This window comes from Prionailurus bengalensis, chromosome E1 (genome assembly GCF_016509475.1).
Source record: "Prionailurus bengalensis isolate Pbe53 chromosome E1, Fcat_Pben_1.1_paternal_pri, whole genome shotgun sequence".
NCBI lineage: Eukaryota > Metazoa > Chordata > Mammalia > Carnivora > Felidae > Prionailurus > Prionailurus bengalensis.
The window spans coordinates 20,105,487-20,128,674 of NC_057347.1; the positions used below are offsets into that span (position 1 = coordinate 20,105,487).

Here is a 23,188-nt window from a genome sequence, read left to right on the forward strand (position 1 = left end):
TGTGCTGACAGCTCAGAGCCTGGAGCCTGCTTCGGATTCTGTGTCTCCCTCTCTCTCTGCCCCTCCCCTGCTCGCACTCTCTCTCTCTCTGTCTCAAAAATAAATAAAAACATTAAAAAAAAAAATAGTTAACCAGGGGCCCCTGGGTGGCTTAGTCAGTTAAGTGTCAGACTCTTGATTTAGGCTCAAGTCATAATCCCAATGGTTTGTGAGTTCGAGCCCCACATCTGGTTCTGCGCTGACAGTACGGAGCCTCCTTGGGCTTCTCTCTCTCCCCCTTACTGTCTGCCCCTCCCCCACCTGTATTCCCTCTCTCTCTCTCTCTCTCTCAAAATAAATAAACTTAAAAAAAAAAAAAAAGTAGTTAACCAGTTAAATGTTATTTAATTCAGCACCAAAGAGCAAGGAGCTACTTGCTAGCTAGCATGAGGTTCTTTCACTTAACAAAATATTGGGGACATGTTTCTGTATTAATATGTATACCTCTATAAATCTTTAATGTTAAATAATGCACCATAATATGGATGTTGTAATACTTATTTAACTAGCCCCTAATTGGAGTGTGTGTGTGGGGGAGTGAGTGTTGTATCATTTTCAGTTTGGGGCTACTCTAAATAATGCCTCTGGTGAGCTTTGTTAGAGTTGAACTTTTGAGTACAGCTTAAGGAAGTCTCTTTGCCTCTGGAAGAGATTCACAGTTGCTCTGCCGTTGGAGCATTGCTATCTGGCCTTCCTCTTTTACACATTTATACTGGGAAGGCCACTTAAGCCCAGAGTGCATATTCCTTTCTTGTTTATAGATTCAAAAGAGAAAGCAGAGATGGAGAAAGCATCTCTTAATTTGTCATTTGTTATAACAGTCATTTATCATAGAAAAAAAATAGATGGGATATAATGTTGGCTGTATTCACTGTAATTTTCATTTGTTTTTTTGGATATCATTTTCCTTATGAACATGTACTACTTATTTTATGATGAAATAAATATCACTTTAGAGCCAACTTTCAGAAATGCATCTTTTCCACTAAGTGAAGCCCTTCTGTATTATATTTAGTGCTTTATTTCCCATACAGCTTGACTGTTGCACAGTATGTTTATTAATCATACACTTCATAAAAATGATAGATAGCAGTACCATATTTTGCAGAATGTGAAATGGGGGCTTAGTGAGTCTAAGTGGTACATAATTAGGTTTTTTTTTTTCTTTTCAGTAACAAGAGATAAAAAGATAGACCTTCAGAAAAAACAAACTCAAAGAAATGTGTTCAGATGTAATGTAATTGGGATGAAAAACTGTGGGAAGAGTGGAGTTCTTCAGGCTCTTCTTGGAAGAAACTTAATGGTGAGAGTTCTCAGAAAATAGAGCTTTATCCAACAAATTTTTATCATCACAAGTTTACGTAATTTTTTCATAGCCATTAACTTTTTTAGATGATTGCTACAGATCAGTCCGTAACTTGTATGTATTAGTAAAGTGCAATCTAAGGGTAACAGTAATCCTGTTGAACTGGCTTTATCTTGGTTTCATTGCTGTTAGTTATCCTTTGTTTTTGTTTTTGTTTTCCTAAGCAGTGTTTAGGTGGGGGGTTAAATAAATAGAATACATCTGTGAAAGCACCTAACACAGTGCTTGGCCTGAAGTGAATGGACCGTAAATACATCAAATTGAATACTGTATCTAATTCTGGCTACTGCCCTGAGTACGGAGATGGATGTATTTCCACACGAGTTTCATGGCGGACCAAATTACAGTGTAAGGAGAATTGCTAGCAGGTGGCTCTGCAGTGCACTTGGCAGTGGTATAGTTTACTTCCTTTTCAGCTCCTGCTTTTACTTTGTGCAGAACAAATGCATCTTTTGAACCAAGAGCTAACACCTTAAGACCTAAGAACTAAGAAACATAAAATCAACGTCCCCTCTGTATGGATAAATAATACATAGCTTAGGGAGGAACGCCCTTTTATTTGTAACACACTCACAGGTACATGCAGAGTGTGTGTTGGTGAAAACTAGATACTGTAATTGCTTACTGTAAATATTGAGATTTCTGGTTGTTTTCAGAGACAGAAGAAAATTCGTGATGATCATAAATCCTACTATGCAATTAACACTGTTTATGTCTACGGACAAGAGAAATACTTGTTGGTAAGAAATTCTCTGGCACGTAAAGATTACTAATTATTAGGTGTATTTTTATATGACTTTGAAAACATAATTGGATTTAATTTAGTGGCTGTTTTTAGAACTTTTGTGATTTTTTTTTTCTTTCACTTGGTTTATTCATTGGAATTAATTTTAATTCCCTTGATGTGTGTGGTGATTACATGGGTGTAGATATAAGTAAAAATCTATTTGTGTGCTAAATTGTGTATTATACACAATAGAAAGTAAAACCAACAACAAAAAATTTCTCTTTCCTCTTCCGCTTTTATTTTAAAAAATGTTTCTTCCTTTACTGTTGACTAGAAATCAATATGAAAACTTACTGTGGGTGCTTTTGGTAGTTTATCTATACTCTGAATCGAGTTTTATCTATTTAGCAGGGAGGAGTATAGTTACCAAATGTGTTAGTCAAAAAAAACGGATGAAAGAAGTATATGACTGAAAAGATACTATGAAATACAGTAGTAAAAGATTATATGTTCTTCTTGGATCCAGTCATATTTTGGTTGGAGCCCTGGTCCACCATTGATTAGCTGGGTGACCTCAGGCAAGTGGCTTTTTCTCTCTGAGCCTGAGTTTCTTACTAAGTTAGCTAATATGAGGAGCTCCTAACAAATAATAGATACCAGAAAGAGTTCATTTCCTTTCTTTTTCTTTTTGGAAATTATTTATTCTGCCAGACAGATGATCACATTGAATTTTATACAGTTTTTCCTCTTTATGATAAAAGTTCTTTGTCAGTTTCTTATTAAACCTGGTTTATCTCTCATTCTTCTCCTATAAGTTTAGTTCTACTCATTGGGTACTCTGTGAATGTAGCTGGCTGTTAATTTTCCTGTTTTTATTCTTCTGTTGTTCTTTGCAAATTGATATCTTTCACATCTCTGAATACCCATGCTATAGTAGTGTTTTATTTGGAATATATTGAATTGCTTCTGACCCTGTATCTCCCCTTTCCTCTCATCAAAGATACACTCTCTTATATAACTCAATAGTACTGAATTTTACTCTAGTTAGATCATTGTCATATTATAGGTGGGATATTTCTTTAGAGGTTTTATAATAAACATTGAGAGTAGGCAGTGAAGTCAAACAAAATGACCTTAAAGAGTCTTTTGCTCTGCTTTTGTTTTTGCTTTTTTTTTTTTTTTAATTGGTGAGGAGAAAAGGTGGTCTGTAGTCTGTTCAAAAGAGAAGAGACTTGGAATCACATCTGAGCTCAAAGTTTGGTCTGATAACTTGGTAGATGTGTTATATTGGGCAGTTGACTTAATCTCTATAGCTTGTCTAATCTGTATAGAGAATGTGTGTAAAGGGCCTTCCTGGCACACATTGGTCACTAGCTAAATGTTCACTTCTGTAAAATCTTAATTACCATTTTCAGTCCACAAAATCAGAAGCCACTTATTTATCTACACTTCCCACCTCTAAAAATAGCCTGAAAAGTTATGCTTAACTAGTACTTTCTTATTTGGAAGTCAAGCAGTAATAACACATGACTTGAAGTAAACATTGTTATGATATTAATGTTTATTATCTTTCTCTTTTTACAAGTTGCATGATATCTCAGAATCGGAATTTCTAACTGAGGCTGAGATCATTTGTGATGTTGTGTGCCTGGTGTATGACGTCAGTAACCCCAAATCCTTTGAATACTGTGCTAGGATTTTTAAGGTTTGTTGTTCTTTTGGTCGATAATGTAGTTTAACTTTATATGGAGTTAAATGGAATTGTAATGTGATGTTTTTCTAACCAGGGAGATGCAAGAAAATCACTTGCGGGGCTTTTAAAAATATGTATATTTGTGTCCTATCCCTACAGGTTCTGGTTTCATTTTGAGGTGGTACAGTCTGAGACACATGTATTATAAAATTTTTTTTCCACATGTGCCTCTGATGGGCGTTCCTACTTAAGAACCTCTGCATTAGGGGCGCCTGGTTGGCTCAGTCGGTTGGGCGTCTGACTTCGGCGCAGGTCACGATTTCACGGCTTGTGAGTTCGGGCCCCGCGTCGGACTCTGTGCCGACAGCTCAGAGCCTGGAGTCTGCTTCAGATTCTGTGTTTCCCTCTCTCTCTGCCCCTCACCCACTCATGCTCTGTCTCTCTGTCTCTTTCAAGGATAAATAAAACATTTGAGAAAAAAAAAAAAAGAACCTTTGCATTAATGGAAGGTCTTCTTGGCTGTTAGGAATATGCAAGGAGGGATGCCTGGCTGGCTAAGTCGATAGAGCATGCAACTCTTGATCTCAGTGTTGTGAGTTTGAGCCCCATGTTGAGTGTAGAGATTACTTAAAAATGAAATCTTAAAAAAAAAAAAAAAGAAATGCACATGGGTTTTATATATATATATATATATATATATATATATATATGTAGTGAGTTATACCAATAGTAATAATAGAGCAAGGGGAATAACCAGAGGCTTGAAAAGTCCTCAGTCACTTTGAGATTATCACAAAGATGCAATAGGAGTAAAAAATATATGTATAAAGGAATTTATTCTAGCATTGTTTTTAATAAAAAAAAGAAAACTAGAGGGGCACCTGGGTGGCTCAGTGGGTTAAGCTTCTGATTTCGGCTCAGGTCATGATCTCACGTTTCGTGAGTTTGAGCCCTGTGTAGGGCTCTGTGCTGACAGCTCAGAGCCTGGAGCCTGGAGCCTGCTTTGGATTCTGTGTCTCCCTCTCTTTCTCTGTTCCTCCCCTACTCGCAATCTGTCTCTCTGTCTCTCTCTCAAAAATAAGTAAACATTACAAAAACAAACCAGTGGGGCACCTGGGTGGTTCAGTCGGTTGAGTGTCTGACTTCAGCTCAGGTCATTATCTCACGGTTCATGAGTTTGAGCCCTGTGTTGGGACTCTGTGCTGACAGCTCAGAGCCTGGAGCCTGCTTCGGATTCTGTGTCTCCCCTTCTCTCTGCCCCTCCCATGCTCATGCTCTGTCTCTCCCTGTCTCTCAGTAATAAATAAACGTTAAAAAAATTTTTTTAAAAAAACCTAGAAATAATCCAGATGTCTAACAATAAGGGGTGGTTTACCAAATTAAGATAAAATAACAGAGCAGAATATTAAGCAGCTATTGAAAATAATGATTTTGAATTCTGAAAACATGGAAGAGTCAGTGTTACATATATTTTTAATTGCTTTTTTTTTTTTTTTTTAATGTTTTTACTTATTTTTGAGAGAGAGAGACAGAATGTGAACTCGGGAGGGGCAGAGAGAGAGAGGCAGACATAGTATCCAAAGCAGGCTCCAGACTCTAAGCTGTCAACACAGAGCCCAACCTGGGGCTCTAACTCACGAACCACGAGATCATGACCTGAGCGGAAGTCAGATGCTTAACCTTAAGACTGAGCCACCAGATGCCCCTCAGTGTTGTGTTTTTAAATGGCTATGTCCAACATAACTTGAAGCTACAGAAAAGTTTATAAATGCATGTGCTTAAGGACTAGCAGTACATAAAAAATGAAAATAGTGAAAAAAAATAAACTGTGAAGCAGAAATGTATGAAATGAAAATAGTGTGCTTTAGGATAGAGGAATTTAGATGGATTTCTCATTTCAAAATATGGTATCTTTTTCATAAAATGTATATTTTTTCAAATTGTAATGAATCTGAAGAATCGTTATAGGTTTGTATTATTACCAGTGTTAAGAGAATTGGCCCTGGTCTTATTACGAGACTGCTCTAGACCACTGCCAATCATTGCCTCTTAGTTTACTTTCTCTTTGAAGCTGTGCTTTGCCTAGGCAGAGATAATTTTTAGTACACATTTAATTAAATTTAGTGATTTTTTAAATTTGTCATCAGCCTTTGATTTTTTATTCCATAGCAACACTTCATGGACAGCAGAATACCTTGCTTAATCGTAGCTGCAAAGTCAGACCTGCATGAAGTTAAACAAGACTATAGTATTTCACCTGCTGATTTCTGCAGGAAACACAAAATGCCTCCACCACAAGCCTTCACTTGCAATACTGCTGATGCACCCAGTAAAGATATCTTCGTTAAATTGACAACAATGGCCATGTACCCGTAAGTACTTGCTCTGCCATCATTTTCACGTTGCATGGTTCATAATAACATCGCATGCCATTATTAGCCATGAAGGCAAACTTTTGTCGCATAGAAGTTGTTCAGCAACAGAAAGAGACTTTGTTCTGAGAAGGTACAAATTTGAATAAATGCGAGTTTGGTTTGGGTGCCATAATAAAATTACATAAACAGTGCTTCTGACAGTATTTGTATATTTTTAAGCAGGCTGTTACTATCTTAATAGGATAGTACAATAAAACTCGGCCCCAATCCCAGCGTTAAAAAAATAAAGTCTTACTGCAATAAAATGGGGTTGGCATCATGTTGCTTTATGCTTTTAGGACATTTCCATATGAACATTTCCATATGAATTTATATTAAATTATAGATATGTTTGAGTTCAGACTATAATGTCTTTTTTAAGTGCTGTAAAAAGTAGTTGTGATTGGAATTCCTGCTATATAAATGTTTTACATTAAGTGTTAATGAGCCATGAATTTTATGTACATTTATTGTATATCTATACATGCATATGCATAAGCACATAACTGTGGACATCTTCATAGCTTACTAACTGCCTTAGAAGTGCATGGTTCTTAATGGCATTCTCCTCAAGTACTGTGTGTGTATAATTCTGTTGTGTAACAAGATAGTTTTTCAGGCAGTGCGTTTCTCAGGACGTTAGCTTAATCTATTTATTATTAATTTAGTCTCTAAATAATTTTCTTATGAAAACTAGGATATAAAATAGAGTAATAATCAAACATGGCTATAAACTGAAGTCTTGCAGAAGGTGTTAATTTGTGCAGATTTTTCAAGTCAGAGTCAACTTAACTGCTATTCTGTTAACTAATATGTTTTTAAAAAGGCAGCAAACCCTTGAAATTCTGTTTGTATTGGAAGACAAGTCATTCCTATTGCTTTAAGATAAACAAAGCCTTATTTATGTTTTACCTTTGCTTTAAAACTCTCGTGTATGTTATCTACAGAGAGGATCATTACAGAGACAGACTCTCCCGAGACATGGGCAACCCTGATAGGATAGAGAATTTGAGAAAAATCTGGGTCTTTCTAAAAACTGCTTTGTAAGTTACTTTTTCTTTACGGCTTCTGTGGGATTTTGTTGACATTTTCTTATAGATGACCAGATCTCCTTTCTTGCCAGAATTAACATTAATAATTATCCAGAAACGCACTGCTTGGTCCGGCTTATTGCCTAACTGTATATTACAGTGGTGTTTTTTATATTTGGTTTTGTTTTACTATGTAAATGCGCTATATTAATCTTGTAGATAGCTGTGACAGTGTTTTCAGAGCTGCATCTTTAAAACATTTTCCTGCAATTTGTGTGCGTGTGTATGTGTGTGTATATGATAAATGTACATACAGGGACACTTGCTTAGATGGTGACTCCCAAACTACTTCTCATGAAGCATCTCCCTGTTGCTAAGCATACTTTGCATCTCTCCTTTTTGGTGGGTGGAGCCTGTGTATGTTGAAGAGTCAAATTATAAAATAACAGACGGATTCCAGTATGACAGCTGGCAGCAACTTAGTAGCTTTGAGATGTTCATCATCGCAAGTCAGGTTTTTGAAAGGAATGTCTTGAGTCTGTAAGAGTTTTTTTAAAAAAAATTAATTCTTGTTTTTCTTCATGTTGGGAATTAGGCATTGTTGGGATGCTGCTAATCTCCACAACCATGCCACCGTGCCATGTGGTCTCATCAGATCTCACAAGCTCAGCCAAGTCAGATTGGGCCAGTCCTTTGACTGAGAAGCCTTTAAAAAAAAATGTTCAGGTGTTACAGGAAGTGATGGCATTGATTCATCAGGGGGCACTCTTCTGAGCAGGTTCTGCGCCAGTGCCTCTTCAGGGTGGTGTGATGGCTTTGTGTGTCTGAGTGGCTCTGACCACCGAGCGGTCATTGAAGACCCCCTACTTTGGTGGTTAGGACGGAGGTGAAATAGGTTGCCCCATGTGCCTGTACCAACTAGTATCACTCCACTCAACCAGAAAGGAGCCAGAAAGTCTCCCTAAATTTCATCTCTAAAATCAATCGAACCCATTGTTGATTTTTACAACCTGAACCCGGAGTTTCATACTGTCATACTCAGCTGCTGTGTTTTAGTAGCAGATGAAATCAACCCTATATTTTGTTCAAGTGGAAATTTATGAAGCACTTTGGTTTCCTTTGGGAGCCAAGGTGCTTGATGAATTAAAGACGATGTTGTTCATATCTCCTCAGGGTTGAATATACTCGTCTTTTGACTCTTTTGTGTATTTGTCGCTCTTCTCCTTCCTGGTTTTCAGGCATGTGTGTATGCTGAGGGAGGAGGAGGAGAAGGGAATGGTTATTTAAATGCTAGCAAACTGTGTCTTTTCGGTGGGTGCTATGGCTTACTCGGTTTTTCTTTTTATTAATTTACATGAGGGTGCCATCTATTGCTGTGCATATTTATTCCACTAAAACTCTTGTAATAATAATTCCATCCCCCCTCCAAAAAAAGCCAAAAGTGTTAGCTGATTTTCCTTAGATTTTCTCTAGGGAGGGAGGAGGGAGCTATTGCTGTTTATTATATTTTTGGTAAACGTGGAATTCTGCACAACTTTAGCATGCCCCACACTGTCCTTTTCCTTAGTGTTGCTTATGCCTAAATCTTTTTTTTTTTTTTTTTAAGTTGGCACACCCTGACTTGTGCCATATTTGTAAGTAAGAACTCAACTCCTGTCCTTCTGTGTGTTTTCGCAGCCATGCCCGGTTACGCTGTATGTGCACCTGCAACAGGTGTACATTTTGCATCTGTCAGAACTTCCTCAACTCAGACTTGCTGCAATCTGTAAAGAACAAAATCTTCACTGCAGTTCTTAACAGGTTCTTAACTTTATTTACTGGGTACCAGGCATTCTGTTAAAATACAAAAGAAAAAAAGTTGATAACTATTTATTATACATCTACTCACTACAAAGACAACAAGCCAACTGATGCCCAACTAACTTCCACTAAAATACTTACTGTGGTGACAGTGTTTTTAGGGGACTTACAAGATTTTGAATTTCTTTTTCATGAAGGAAGTTAAAGTATTTTTCATATTAGAGGATAATATGTATAGGGAGATTACAATCTTTTGGTTGAGAGTTGTAGAATTAGATTAGGATTTTTGTGGTAAGGAGCAGACCCGTTGTTCCCAAATGTTATGCATGTTACGCTCAACTAATATAACTTAATTAAAACCATAGTAATGAAAACAGTATCTTGGGTTTAAAAAAAAATTCTCTATTATAAGTACTGGAATGTTTATTTGAAAGAGCATGGCTTCTGGAAATGAGGATAATAGCCAACTTTAAGGATTCAAAGGAATATCATGGGAAAGAAAAAAGGATTGGTAGAACTAGTTTTTGAGGTCTTTATAATTGAGCCCAAAGCATGAAGTATGCCTAGAAAGTAATGTGCTTTTTCAAAAGGAAAGAAAAACAAAAATATAAGATACGGACATTCCTTTAGAGTGATGAACTTGGAAGGTATATTCATATTCTGGTTATGCCTCCATTGTTCAGATTGACATTTTGTGAATACTTAAGAGCCTGTGTACTTTGTATCTACTGTAAAGTTTTGTGTCTGAAGATGAATGAGTGTTCTGAAATTGACATTCAGCTGTTATCAGGAGCTGGGCTTGATTAAGACAGATGATGAAGCTAAACAGATTTTGGTTAGAAATGGGTCCATTCTTTGGTTTAGCACTGGACTCTCAACAAAGGCTAGGCTCTGATGGTACCGAATGAGTAGTATAGGTTGTGTCCACTAGCAAAAATAGTAGATGTGCCTATGAAACAATGAGACTGTATTTTATGTGAGTCAGAAACTGATCTTGAAGGCATTCTAAAAAGAGTTTTGATGATATTTTGAGCACTAGCAGCTCTGGAATAAGAATGCAGCCATCTCAGGTGACTGCGTTTGAAGGGACCGCCACACTATTTCGGTGGTAAAGTTCTGCCTCTGTCCTTCGAATGGCTTCTTGTAAAGTAATGACACAGATTCTCTCATGGAGACTGAGAAAATACAAGGCTAGTTCAAACCAAACAACATTCAGGAGCTCCGGTGTTAGAAATGGTAGAGTTGGAAGAGATTCCAGAATTCATCTGGCCTAACCTCCCATTAGAATGCCTTCCTGAAAGCCTTCCCATGGAGAGTACTGCTTATCTGCTGGTGGCTTTCCTCATTGGAGAGGGTTTTTGCTTTTGCTTTTGCCTTTGCTTTTTAATTTTATTTTTTAACTAAAATGATTTCCCTATAACTTTCTCTCCTTTAGTTTTAGTTCTGCCCTTTAGAACAACATACGACTATTCTCCCTCTTCAACATAACAATCCTTCAGACATTTGAAGACGGCCATCATGTCTCCCCTAATTTTCTCTTCTCCAGGTAGAACATCCCCATTTCTTTCAGCCTTTTCTTAAATTAGATGGTTTAGTGACCTCGTCAGTCCTGGTTGTTCTCATCTGAAAGCCCTTTAGGTTTCCACAGTTCCTCTTAAAAGAGGTGCCACTGAGGATGGAGAGCAGTGCCTCAGGTGTGACGGGGCAAGTCCAGAACAGTGGGCAGGCCTGTTCCACAGTTAAGACAGCACCTGCCCGCTGCATGAGTTAACTTTTTTAGCAGCCCCATCCCATTGTTGATGCATATTAATCTTGGGGTTAATGGAAATCAGATTTTTTAAATATGAAGTACTGTTAAGGCAGTGTCCCCTCCTCTCTAATTGTGTATTGGACATTTTTAGTTGACTTTCTGAATCTAAACACAGATACGTATGTATCTCTATTAAATGTCATATTCTTCTTTTTGATCCATTTGTTCTAGCTCAGTCATTTCAAACATTATTTTTGTCATTTGTCCCATTATATATCTCTCTCGGCATTGTGTTATTTGCAAATTCAGTAGATATGTCTTATCTTTCAAGTTACTGATAAAAAATAATGTTGAATACCCGGAGCTTGGAGAGAGAGAGAGAGGGCGCCAAAGCCAGCAAGCCCAAAAGTATTCCACTGGAAAACTCTTTTGCCAGTGACACGGATTTAAAATTCTTGGGGAAAGACTGTTCTGTAAATTAAAAATATTTTATTATCCAGTCTACATTTTCTGTTATTATCTTACAAGAGATTTCACGGAGGGCTTTTTTGGAGTCAATATGTAACTTCCACCACATGCCCCTGACCTACCAGTGTAGTCATTTTACCTGAATAGGAAGTGACATCTATTTGGTGTCTTACTCTTGTTGAACCCGCCTTAGCTCCTAATAATTGCTAATCACAAACCATCTATTTTATTTATTCTGGAAGATCTTGAGTGTCCATAATTGCAGATTGATACATTGTCCGCACCTTTAGTGACAATTTTATTTTTGGGTTGATTTAGTCAGTTTCCAGATGAAATAGGTTGGGTGTATATTAATGGATGAGCTTGTTTATAGTAAATTACTCTGTACAATGATCTTTGAAGAGAAATCAGTACATTTTGTCCTATGTACTTACAAACTAGAAGTAACTTAATGGTAATGTCAGCATACATCACTGACAACTAGTAACCAAGAATGGAATAAATGAAAAAGATAAAGAGGAAAACCAGAGTACCTTTCAGAGAACTCCTTCCTGGTTCCTGGAATTTTATGGAAGTGCAGTGGACATTTAGGGCTTCTGAACTGAAGTTTCTCCTAGTTTACAAAAGGGTGTAGGTAAGGTAGGTGGGGGTAGAGGCCCAAAACTTAAGTGCCTAAGGGTCTGGACAGGCAATGTGAACGAACGAAGGTGACCAAGTAAAAGAAGTAAGAGCCGCGGGGACTGTGACAGGGACTGTGACAGGCCCTGGCGAAAAGAGGCAGCCACAACCCAGCTCGGGCCGTTTGTTGTTGTCCGGGCTGGGTGTGCCAGGTCTTCTGATTCTGTGAGACCCTAGAAATCAGGGTTTTTATGTGAAATTTCCTGCTGGTCAAATAATGGCAATTAAATTTGAATCTTGGAAAGTGCTAATCAGAACAAAGCGTGCTTACAGGCCACCAGCTTGCAACGTCAGTCTTAAGCTGTGGCCAGGCAAGAAAAAAAAAAAGGTACACCTGAGGAATGAAAATGTCTCTTTCCCTCCCCCCTCACCACATCCTATTCCTTTTTCACCAAGAATCTGAACACGTTATGGGGTCACCTCCTTTCTCTCCCATCTCTCAGGTCGTGGCAACCTTTGGTGGTTGGTCACAATTGGTTCATCGTGCTAGATCTATCTTAAAGTTATAAAAGCAGAAGGAGGATTGACTAACTGGGTAAAAGTCATCTAAGAGTTTTTCACTGTAGTTCAGGAGGAGTGTCACTCAACACTGAGCCTTAAGTCTTTGGTTTCAGAGATCTGCCACATCTCGTGTTTGGTTTAGAACTGTGAGAGAGTAGTTTTGAAATTTTTATTCAAGCAACAAGTTTCATTAAATGTTCATTAAACTCTGGTACATACGTGTTGGTCTCAAATTAATGCCTTGTTTTAGTGTGCTTGTAAACATGTTGCTTGCTGAAACAAGTCACTTCTAGAAATAGTCCATGTTTGAGGCCACATTCTGCCTTCACCTGCCCGTGTCCCTGTGATTTATTCAAATACTTAAATACCTGCTTTAGACAGAATCCTCTGTGAGCTGGGGCAAAATATAAAGATGAAGATAGGGACCTGCCTTTAAGTAAATATTATGTTATTAAATTTTTTTCCTTAAAGTTTGGTTATGTTTTCAGTAACCTTAGCCCCTCATACCATAAAAGGAAGTGCTATGAAACCTCATCATGAGAGGCTTTATTAAGCCTAACCATTTATATTCAGGCTCTTCCCACAGATTCATTTCTGAAATTATCCATTTTTTCCCTAGCTGTCTTTGGCCAGTAAATATTGTCTCCCCTTTTTTTGAGCTTATTTACTGACACTGCATTATTTTAAGTAGAAAGTAGTAAGATTTTTTTTTCTTTTTTTTTTCTTTTTTTTTTTTTTTAATTTTTTTTTAACGTTTATTTATTTTTGAGACAGAGAGAGACAGAGCATGAACGGGGGAGGGTCAGAGAGAGGGAGACACAGAATCTGAAACGGGCTCCAGGCTCTGAGCTGTCAGCACAGAGCCCAACGCGGGGCTCGAACTCACGGACTGTGAGATCATGACCTGAGCCGAAGTTGGCCGCTTAACCGACTGAGCCACCCAGGCGCCCCAAGAATTTTTTTTTCTTTTTAACGTAATCGAATATATATATATTTTTCAAGATGTGAGAAAAGTGTTAAACAAACTATGTGTCTGATATATAACTTTGTTCTTTGATAACTATGGTCTCACCCTTCTGACCTGGATAGGTTTGTTTTTCTTTAGAAGAATTTCTGAATAATGGGATTATTTGCATTTAAATACATTTGGAAGATGACTAACATGTGGTCAGATGACTTTAATCTTTGGCAATGCTTTCATTTCAAATATTGGTACTGGGATAAACATACCTTCTGATTATATTTTAATTTTTAAAGACCTTTTTAACCTGAAAGTGTTAAAATGAGTATGTAGGAGTGAGCTGGATTGTTGGTTTGAACTACCCAGGATTTTAGTTATTACGTATTTATTATTCTGACTTCAGAAGACTCCTACTTTGCATGAGGATGTTACTGTACTGTAGTGTGCTGTGAACTTTAATTTGTCCTTTCCTTTAGGTGTTCAATTTGTCTGTCTGTGTCACTTAGTCATTTTTTGAACTTCTCTCAATCCCTGTCCCAGCTAGAATTCTGAATGTAACCCTCCCACTTCTCCCAGCTTATAATGTAATCAAAATTGTTTATTTTATAATTTATTATTTTGGTGCAATTTTCTTTGATACAATTTTGGTTTTAGGATTCTTTCATCCCATTTTATTATTTGAATTAGCCACATAAATTATTTGTTCATGTTACTTCTTTTTTTTTTTTTTTCAACGTTTATTTATTTTTTTTGGGACAGAGAGAGACAGAGCATGAACGGGGGAGGGGCAGAGAGAGAGGGAGACACAGAATCGGAAACAGGCTCCAGGCTCAGAGCCATCAGCCCAGAGCCTGACGCGGGGCTCGAACTCACGGACCGCGAGATCGTGACCTGGCTGAAGTCGGACGCTTAACCGACTGCGCCACCCAGGCGCCCCTGTTCATGTTACTTCTTAAGTTTAGTAGCAGCATTATACTTTAGCGACCAATTACATAGTTCACAGTGAGTATTTGAGTAATGATGCATTTTTAAAATTGGGTATATGTGGCATTTATTTTAAGCCATTTGTTAATGACATTTGCCCATATTGCTTTAATAATCACCTAAGTTGCTCCTTAATGTTAGAGAGGTTCTGTTGGGAATGTAAGAGTGCTTAGGATATTATGTTACAGTAAGATGTTGTATACAAGAAAGTCTGTCCTATTTGAGCTTCATATGAAACCTCTGTGTCCCCCTGTATCAAGGTCCTAAAAGGCTTTTCTTTTAATTAGGATACATAGTCTTATGTTTAAAATTATACAGGAGCTTATGTTATAGATTCTCATTAAGGAAGCCACTGCTTGTACATTTAAAATTTTTTTGCCATATTGTTAGAATATTAAAGGATGCCACAAGGTGGAGTTTGCCTATTCTGATCTTTAAGTGTCAGTAGTTAACATGTAGATATTATGTGTTTCCCATGTATCTACGATCATCTATAAATTTTGGTTCTTCTAATGCTTGGTGAAGCATTTCTTGACATTGATGCACACTTATGTCCTTTTCTAAAGTATGTTAGGCATGCTCAGTTAACAGCTTTCTTATGATTTGTGTTGCAGTTCTTCTTTGTTGGATACTATATTTTGACTTCTTAACCTATTTTGAGAAATATATTAAAAGATTTCATGCCTACTAGTTAGAAGAATTGTCATTGTTAAAACTGTTATTAAGAGTAATGGCATTATTATTAGGAATGAATGTAAAAAACACTTCACTAGGCAAAACAAACAAACAAAACAGTAAGAGGAGTAAAAGCAGAGAGGCCCAGAAGACTTTAAGAAGAAAGTGAAATATTTTATTTATTTATTTATTTATTTATTTATTTATTTATTTATTTATTTTTAATGTTTATGTTTGAGAGAGAGAGCGAGTGAGCATGGGGGAGGGGCAGAGAGAGAGGGAGACACCGAATCTGAAGTAGGCTCCAGGCTCTGAGCCCTCAGCACAGAGCCCGACGCAGGGCTCGAACTCATGGACCGCAAGATCTTGACCTGAGCTGAAGTTGGATGCTTAGCTGACTGAACCAGCCGGGCGCCCCAAGAGTGAAATATTTAAAAACAGAACACTTAACTATAGTTTTGGTGACCTCGGTACAGTTTTCAATTTGAGATATGTTTTTGCAACTAGGAAAAAGCTATATGTGATATCTCTGAGCCCTAGTAACTAGGTTACACACAGTATAGTTAAATAGGCTGTTTCAAAGTATTAACTTAAAAATTCATACTTGAGATATGTAAGTGGATAGAATTATGAAATTAAAAGTACATTACTATTGCTGCATTTGTACACCTCTGAGTTGGGTTTGGAAAGGATCAGATGGTAAGATGAGAAAAACAGAAGCTAGGAAATCCACACTTATTTCTGAAAAGCTGTATGGGAGTGCTGAGAAGTACTTGGCTGGAACTGCTCTTCCTGCAGATCTCCTAGTGCTACTGCTCTTGACTGTGTTCTACTGAACTTTTCCTTCCACCTCATAATAGCCTGCAGTCCCAGGCAAGGTTAATTGATACCTTGACCGTTCTGAATTCTCCCCTTTCCTTAAATTCTAATTTTTGCAGACTTTAAGTCTTTGCAATAGAGTTTTTATGCCCCAGATGTAAAGTTCCATGACACGTTATAAAAAATATTAAAAGTACCCTATTTGGGAATAGCTAGAATGGGTTTAATTCCATTGAGCCCTTTAGAGTTTGATTGTTTTGTTCCTAAATATTGCAGCTGATAACATTCCCTTTATGATTGGTTAAATACATTGAACCAATAAAGATTTCACCTCATGTTCTTATATACGCAGTAAATTGCAGAGTGAATCAAAAGTATCTTGTATGCCTTCTTTAAGGCATTCTGTGCAAAGATACATAGGAATTTTGGTCATTCTGTTATATGCCTTATGTGATTGTTCACACAAACACCTCTTCATTTAAGTCTTTATTGCCTGACGTTTGAAACCTTTCCTCCTCTTTGCCTTATTAAGTAGCAGGGCCTGGCTGGCTTAGCCAGTGGAGTGTGTGACTCTTGATCTCAGGGCTGTGAGTTCAAGCCCACAATGGGTGTGGAGCCTACGTAAAAAAAAAAAAAAAAAAAGAAAAAAGAAAAAGAAAAAGTAGCACTTGTCATCTGATTGACATATGGGCCCTCAGCACTTCTAAGCAGAAAGCCAGCATCCAATATGCAGGAATTTTCCACCTAAGAGCTTAGAAGCTCTGACAAGCTTCAAATGATTAACTAAGTTATATTCTAGTATTTAGTAATGATTTCTTATATTCTAAAAAGAGATACTGCTGAACTAAATTATTCCACACAGAGAAGGAAAATGTGATTCTGGTACATCAGTAGGTATTTTTAAAAAGAATCTTTATACACACAAATGCACACTCATTTTTGACCCTGTAATACTCATTTTTGGGAAGTCTGTCCTAAGGAAACCACTAAATATGGAGAAAAATCTTACATGGAAGGATATCGATCACTTCGTAGTAGAGGTGGCCACCCATAGGAATGGAGTATAATAAAGCTGTCTAAAATGATGTTTCTGGAATTATGAAAAAGTCCTTATATAAAGGATGTAAAAGTATATAAATTATACATATTGTATTTGCAGCAATGTAAGAAGCACACAGAAAAAAATCTAAAAGGAAGTACCCTAAATTTTAATCAGTTGCTTCAAGTGATGGGACTCTAGGTGATTTTTTTCTTCCTACTTTTATTTTCCTCATATCTTATCATGAACGTATATTGTATTTTGACAGTAAAAAAAAAATAATAAACTTTAAAAAGAAAGAAAAAGTATGCCATAAGATATTATAATTTATTCTAAGATGATATTTTAGGTGAGTCATTTTGAAAGGATTACACTTTTGAATTGTGGAAGGATTATTTTTGCTTGAGTTTAGAAATGAAGTAGGAAGCAACTCTCTGAAACCATTACTCCGTTTCTGCTTGAGACCTGAAATGACAAATGTGGCCCAGTGCTGATACTCTGGAATACAGTTCAGATCTTCATACTGTTCTCTAGTCAGGTGTTGTCAGTCAGCTAATCAATGACAAATGTGCCATCCGGTATAAATGCTTTCTCCTAGATGGAGAGCCTGCTTAGGGCAGCTATTAAAAGCACATGCTAAAGGCATAAAATGGGTGTCTAAGTAGCTTTTCATGTCTAAAAGTGTCTTAAATAACCACTATAACGTTATGGAGTCATTGAAGCATATTTTATGAGTTAATAGTTGCCTTAAGTTTTAAACTAGCTGTATCTAGAGTATGTATCTATATTATTTGTCATACAGGAGTATGAACTGCTGTTCTGCCTGTTGGAGGCTATACTATAGTCGGGGGAAAATAATAATCACTATAATTACTATCTGACATGCAAAAGTAAACCAAGCAGTAAAGTCAGAATATATTATGTCATGAATGGTAGGGAATACTTTCTTAAAATACAAAAAAAGGAGCTGTGTGAAAACAGATTCCATACTTGAAAAAATGTTTATGAGAAATCATTGTGACTGATTTTAATGTGATGGCAGCTAGCTTTAATACTAACCCCTCTCTTGCCCAAGTTAAAAGATGAATGTAAACATTTTTTTTAATCCTCCATCAGTAAAGATGAATAAAAAATCACAGAGAGCCCAAAGCTGAAGCAGAAGCTCTAATGCACTTGTAGCCAGTGTTCTCACTTTAAATTCTGTGCATCTCTAATTGATTTGGAATTATGCACTTTGAAACTCTCATCGTAGGTCTGTTACAGTCTATGAGTTTGGGATGTTGGACCTGATTTTTTACAGATGCATGTTTGCAGTTGTTGGTAGTCTGCAATTAGAAGCCTCAGTAAATTTCATGACTAATAGCTGTTAGCCTCATTTTGAATGAATACTTACGGTCACCACATAACTGTCAGATACTGCTTTTGGTATTGGTTTCAAGGGCTTCCCTTAGTGTTTCGGGTCAACCAAGACCAGCCTCTAAGGGATATATAGATACTGTATATAACCGCCTTAGGTTTCCTTGCCTGGTACGTGAGTGTTTTTAAAAAGTACATATAGATAGGTGTTTTTTTTAAGTTGGGCAATTTGTTACAGGATATATTTATTTAAATATAGAAAGCATGAGATGCATCCTATTATGGTGGCGACTCAATTTGTGTGTGCGATGTTTAATTGAGAGATGTTATTTTCAGTCCCCCACTTTTGTGAGCTCTGCTGTGAACTGCAAATTGTGTGCATGTGTATATAAAAGGTTAAGAGCCCGGGTAGCTGAGTGGGGTGCCATGCTGTTAGCAGACGACGAAGGCAGTATTACTCACCAGGTGCACGCCGTCAGCTCTGTAGAAGATTCCATCTTCATGGAGTCATCTCATGGTCCACTTTTTCTTGAAGCCAGGTAACATTTCCCCCAACCAGCGGGTTGGCCTTGGTGGAGTTTTTCCAACTGGAAAAACTGAAACCGAAGAATTTTCTTCCCCTAACTTAAAATAAATAATTAAGCATTGCCTGTTGGAAGAACTAACTCACAAGGTGGAATGAACCTGTGTTACCACTTTGCTTTGTAAAATAATACTTATGTCAGGAGTGATTTTTATTTTTATTTTTTAGGAACTGGGGAGGATAAGAAATGGGAGTGCTGTGTGTTGTGTTGCCATGGTGATAAGCATGGAGCACTCTGGCTTGTATTACAGACTGTTTCTAGAGATGCGCAGGTTGCATTTTGTGATAACTAATCTGATTGTCACCCTTCGACTATTGCTGAGGCAAAGTAGTTTTGTACAATTGATATTCTTGGCTCTTAACTCTTTTGCATATGTCAGTGTCTTGGTCTTTTAATGATGTCTGACTTTTGCTTCAAATCTGTTTGTTTCACTTAGTTGTAAAATAACCTAAACTAGACAGCCTCTCTAAACTCCTAATTCTCTAAATTTTCTGTATCTCCTCAATTGTGTTCAGTTAACTCAAACTTCAGTGATACTTGAATAAAATATTCCAGCCTTTGCTTTAAAGCTTTATCCTCTCTATGGTAAGCTGTCATACTTGAGACTCTTGACGGTGCTTAGCAGTGTTATTAACTGAGCATGCTCACAAACTCAGTTTGTGGTACAGGCTGTCCCTGTTCTTGTCATGCACAATATGGCTTCTTTTACGTCATTTACCTTTCAGTCCATCTTGTTTCATTATGTCCTTTGGTTGGTACCATTGTCACTGCCTGTCTAATAATCAGGGTTGTTTTTGTTTGTTGTTTTTTAAATTTTCTTTCTTTAATCAGCAGTAACCAGATTAATGTGAGCTGGTAAACCTTCCCCATCCCCTTTGGGATTTTTTTGGTAAATTTTTATGGGGCTCAGTGTCCCCAAAGTTGATTTTAAGCAATGCTCTTAGAAAAGTATTGTCACTTGTCGCTTAACTGCTTACAAGATAGCTTTCAATTCCCGGGGACAGGAGATTGTATATTAAGTCCCATAAAATTGACTCTCAAAATTGTGAGATCTCAGTTTTACCTCTCATTTTGAAGGACTGTGGTGGTATTAAAAACTGGTAGGTTGATTTGTCTATGTTCTCCATTTCCCATGTGAAGAAAACACACAATTTTAGATGTTTATTACTCCCAGATAGTAGCTAGTTGTAAAGACATTTGTCTTTATTAATGTCTACATTATATCGTAAGATAATGATGATATAAACAATGTACATGTGGCTACATGGATAAATGATTTTGGTAAGCATTACTGTATGCAATTAGCCTGACAAGTGTGCTAATACTTCCCTAAAAGTAGACTGTTCATATAATTGGTATTTTCATACTAATCATGTTTTGAACATTAATTATATTTTCTAACTACAGGCACGTGACACAAGCTGACCTCAAGAGCTCCACGTTTTGGCTTCGAGCAAGTTTTGGTGCTACTGTTTTTGCAGTTTTGGGTTTTGCAATGTACAGAGCATTGTTGAAACAGCGATGATTAAAAAAAAAAAAAATACTGGCCCCACCAAAAACAAATACTTTTATGTATTTATGTATGCTTTAAATTCTGCTAGAAATATTGAGATATTTATACATGCAGAGTTACTTTATTAATATTTGTAATTCATGCATAAGAGTATTTTAATGATAGTTATAACTGCAGTATTGACTAGCATTGGAAAGAAACAGCTTAACAGCCAAACTAAAATGGCTAAATTTCAGAGGCCAAAAGGGAATATTTTGTAAATAATGTACATATTCAGGCAAGATATGGTCTCCCACACTGAATTCTAGAAATGATGTTTCTAGACGTTTCTACATGGTATTGTTAGTGTTCAGTTGGCTCATTCTCCTAGGTCTAAGCTCAGAGATTGTATCTACTCATGAATTACTTATTTATTTCACATTTTACTTAGAATGATCCCTCTGGGTTCTTCAAAGAATACGAGGCACAATTGGCCATTTTCTCTCCATTTTTAAAAACAGATGAGTCATGTCAGCTTACACTTCTCCTTCAGCCACTCATGGTAGGTCAGCCTTGAAGCCATCGTGCAGTCTAGAAAATTGCATAGCTGTGTTGAAGTGCTTCTTTAAGGAAGGAGTGAGTTCCTGGCAATTAGCAGAGGCGTTGCCTATATGATTATGTTGCTTCCTTTGTCTGTATGTTGAATTTTATAGCCCTTTCAATCAAATGAGAAAAAAAGATTTGTATATTATCAATGTTTTTAGTTTAAATAAACAGTCACCATTCCTACTATGGAATTTCTTCCCAAAGTGTGTACATCATTCTCTAGTGGCTGTGTCTGTTCTAGTGTCTTACAATAGCTGCATGTGTCATACCGTTCTCCATCCGGCTAGGATAACCTAGAAGCAGCACTTTTGTAAATGGTAAAGTAAATCTAATGAATATAAACTCTCATGATAAACCTATTTTTTTCCATCATCGAAATTTTCAAGTATTTAAATAAATAACTGCTGTGTACCGTGATCTTGAGTTTTTTTGTCTTCTGGAGTAAATATTTTGCACAGATGTGAATGCAGTCCTCTGGTTTCTTTCTCACCTTGAAAATTATTTTTTTGTTCAAGAAGATAATGGTCGTGAGGAAAGAAGACAAGTATGATTTGTATTATATGAGAGGAAGTCTATCTTAAAGTTGTGGGCAAATCTATTCTCTGAGAAGGCCAGTTGTTTTCTCCTGCACGTACCTAACTAACATGGTTTCTGCTGTGACTTACATGTTTATCTGCTCCTCTAACATGGATTTTTTTCCTCTTTGCTGTTGTGATGAACATTTTCTCTAAACATCACACTCCCGGGGGTGCCTGGGTGGCTCAGTCAGTTGAGCCTCTGACTTCAGCTCAGGTCATGATGTCACAGTTCGTGAGTTCAAGCCCCACGTCGGGCTCTGTGCTGACAGCTCGGAGCCTGGAGCCTGCTTCAGTTTCTGTGTCTCCCTCTCTCTCTGCCCCTCCCCTGCCCCTGCTTGTGCCCTATCTCTCTCTCTGTCTCTCAATAAACATCACACTCCCTGAGCAGCTGGTAACAGCAGAAATTACTAGCTATACACTTGTAAGATAATATGTGCCATACTTAGCTACATACTTCCCTTCCCCCTCCCCGCCCTCCCACTCCCCATTTCCACTCAAAATGTGAGGAAAGAAGGGGCGCTTGGGTGGCTCAGTCATCTGAGCTCCAACTCTTGATTTCAGCTCAAGTCATGATCTCATGGTTCATGAGTTTAGGCCCTGAGTCAGGCTCCGTGCTGACTGCGTGGAGCCTGCTTGGGATTTCTCTCTCCCTCTCTCTGTCCCTCCCTGGCTTGCTCTTGCACACACGCGCGCTCTCTCTCTCTCTCTCTCTCTCTCTCTCTCTCTGTCTCCCTCCCTCACCCCCCCTCTCAAAAAATGAACATTAAAAATTTTAAAAAAAATTTTGAGGAAAGGAAAAATTAAGCAAAAATCTGGTGACTCCTCATTTTCAGAAGTCTCCTATTTACCAAATACATTTTCATCAGTTACACGGCTTCCAGAGACCATTCTTTGCTTCCAAGTTCTTCCCTGTTCAGACTGAAATATTATTTTAAAGGGGTACGCCTTATGGATTGATGTGTTTGTGAGAAACAGAGGAAAGAACGTGGTTTGCCCAGACGTGAGAAGTGACGTTGATATATTTAGGCTTTTCTCTCTTAATCTTTCTCGTTTGAAGCTTAAGTGTCTGATTGACAAGGAGGCTGGCGGCCACCCCGTCTCCCCTGTTGTTGCCGCGTCTCCCGCTCGGAGCCTCCAGCCTCCCGGTACTGTCAGCCAGTCCAGGTGGGGCAGATGTGCACGGCAGTGCCCCCTGGTTTCTCCTCCGCAACAACAGGCTCACGCACGCATTTCCTCCATTTCACGTTCACTCTAGAGACTAGTGAATGTGGGGAAGTTTGTGAATAGATCTAGTAATAGGCTTCTTCTGGCTTTCGTGATTTACTCTCAAAGGACGGGAGCTATAAGAGCACTAAGGGAAAATGAGGAAAATAGGAACTTGAGGATTCAAAGACTACCTTTCTTTCACTTTGCACCAACTGCATTGTCTCCTAAACGGACAGCTCAGGCTGCTTGCTGCAATAGTTTAATGAGTAGTGAGGCAGTCGTGTGAAGAAACATCACTGTGAAGGTTTGTAGCCTTACTTAGCACATCAAGGGTCTGTTGCTTCGTTTTTTATTTTTATTTTTGATGTTTATTCATTTTTGAGAGAGACGCAGCGTGAGTGAGGGAGGGGCAGAGAGAGAG

At 37.7% G+C, this 23,188-nt stretch overlaps 1 protein-coding gene across 9 annotated transcripts in view; it reads left to right on the forward strand.

Moving 5' to 3' along the window:
* Positions 1-21,400, forward strand: part of RHOT1 (ras homolog family member T1) — a 76,294-nt gene extending 54,894 nt beyond the window's left edge. For 5 of the 9 annotated variants that reach the window (XM_043583664.1, XM_043583662.1, XM_043583665.1 and 2 more), the window contains 7 exons: positions 1,212-1,342; positions 2,062-2,145; positions 3,718-3,837; positions 5,995-6,197; positions 7,187-7,282; positions 8,948-9,070; positions 20,293-21,400. In XM_043583664.1, the coding sequence (XP_043439599.1) occupies positions 1,212-1,342; positions 2,062-2,145; positions 3,718-3,837; positions 5,995-6,197; positions 7,187-7,282; positions 8,948-9,070; positions 20,293-20,410 (875 nt within the window). In that variant the 3' untranslated portion in view covers positions 20,411-21,400. Of the gene's footprint in view, positions 1-1,211; positions 1,343-2,061; positions 2,146-3,717; positions 3,838-5,994; positions 6,198-7,186; positions 7,283-8,947; positions 9,071-10,505; positions 10,617-20,292 lie in introns of all 9 variants that reach the window. The other 4 variants (XR_006297811.1, XM_043583667.1, XM_043583663.1 and 1 more) reach the window with 4 other exon arrangements.
* The last annotated feature ends 1,788 nt before the right edge of the window (positions 21,401-23,188 follow it).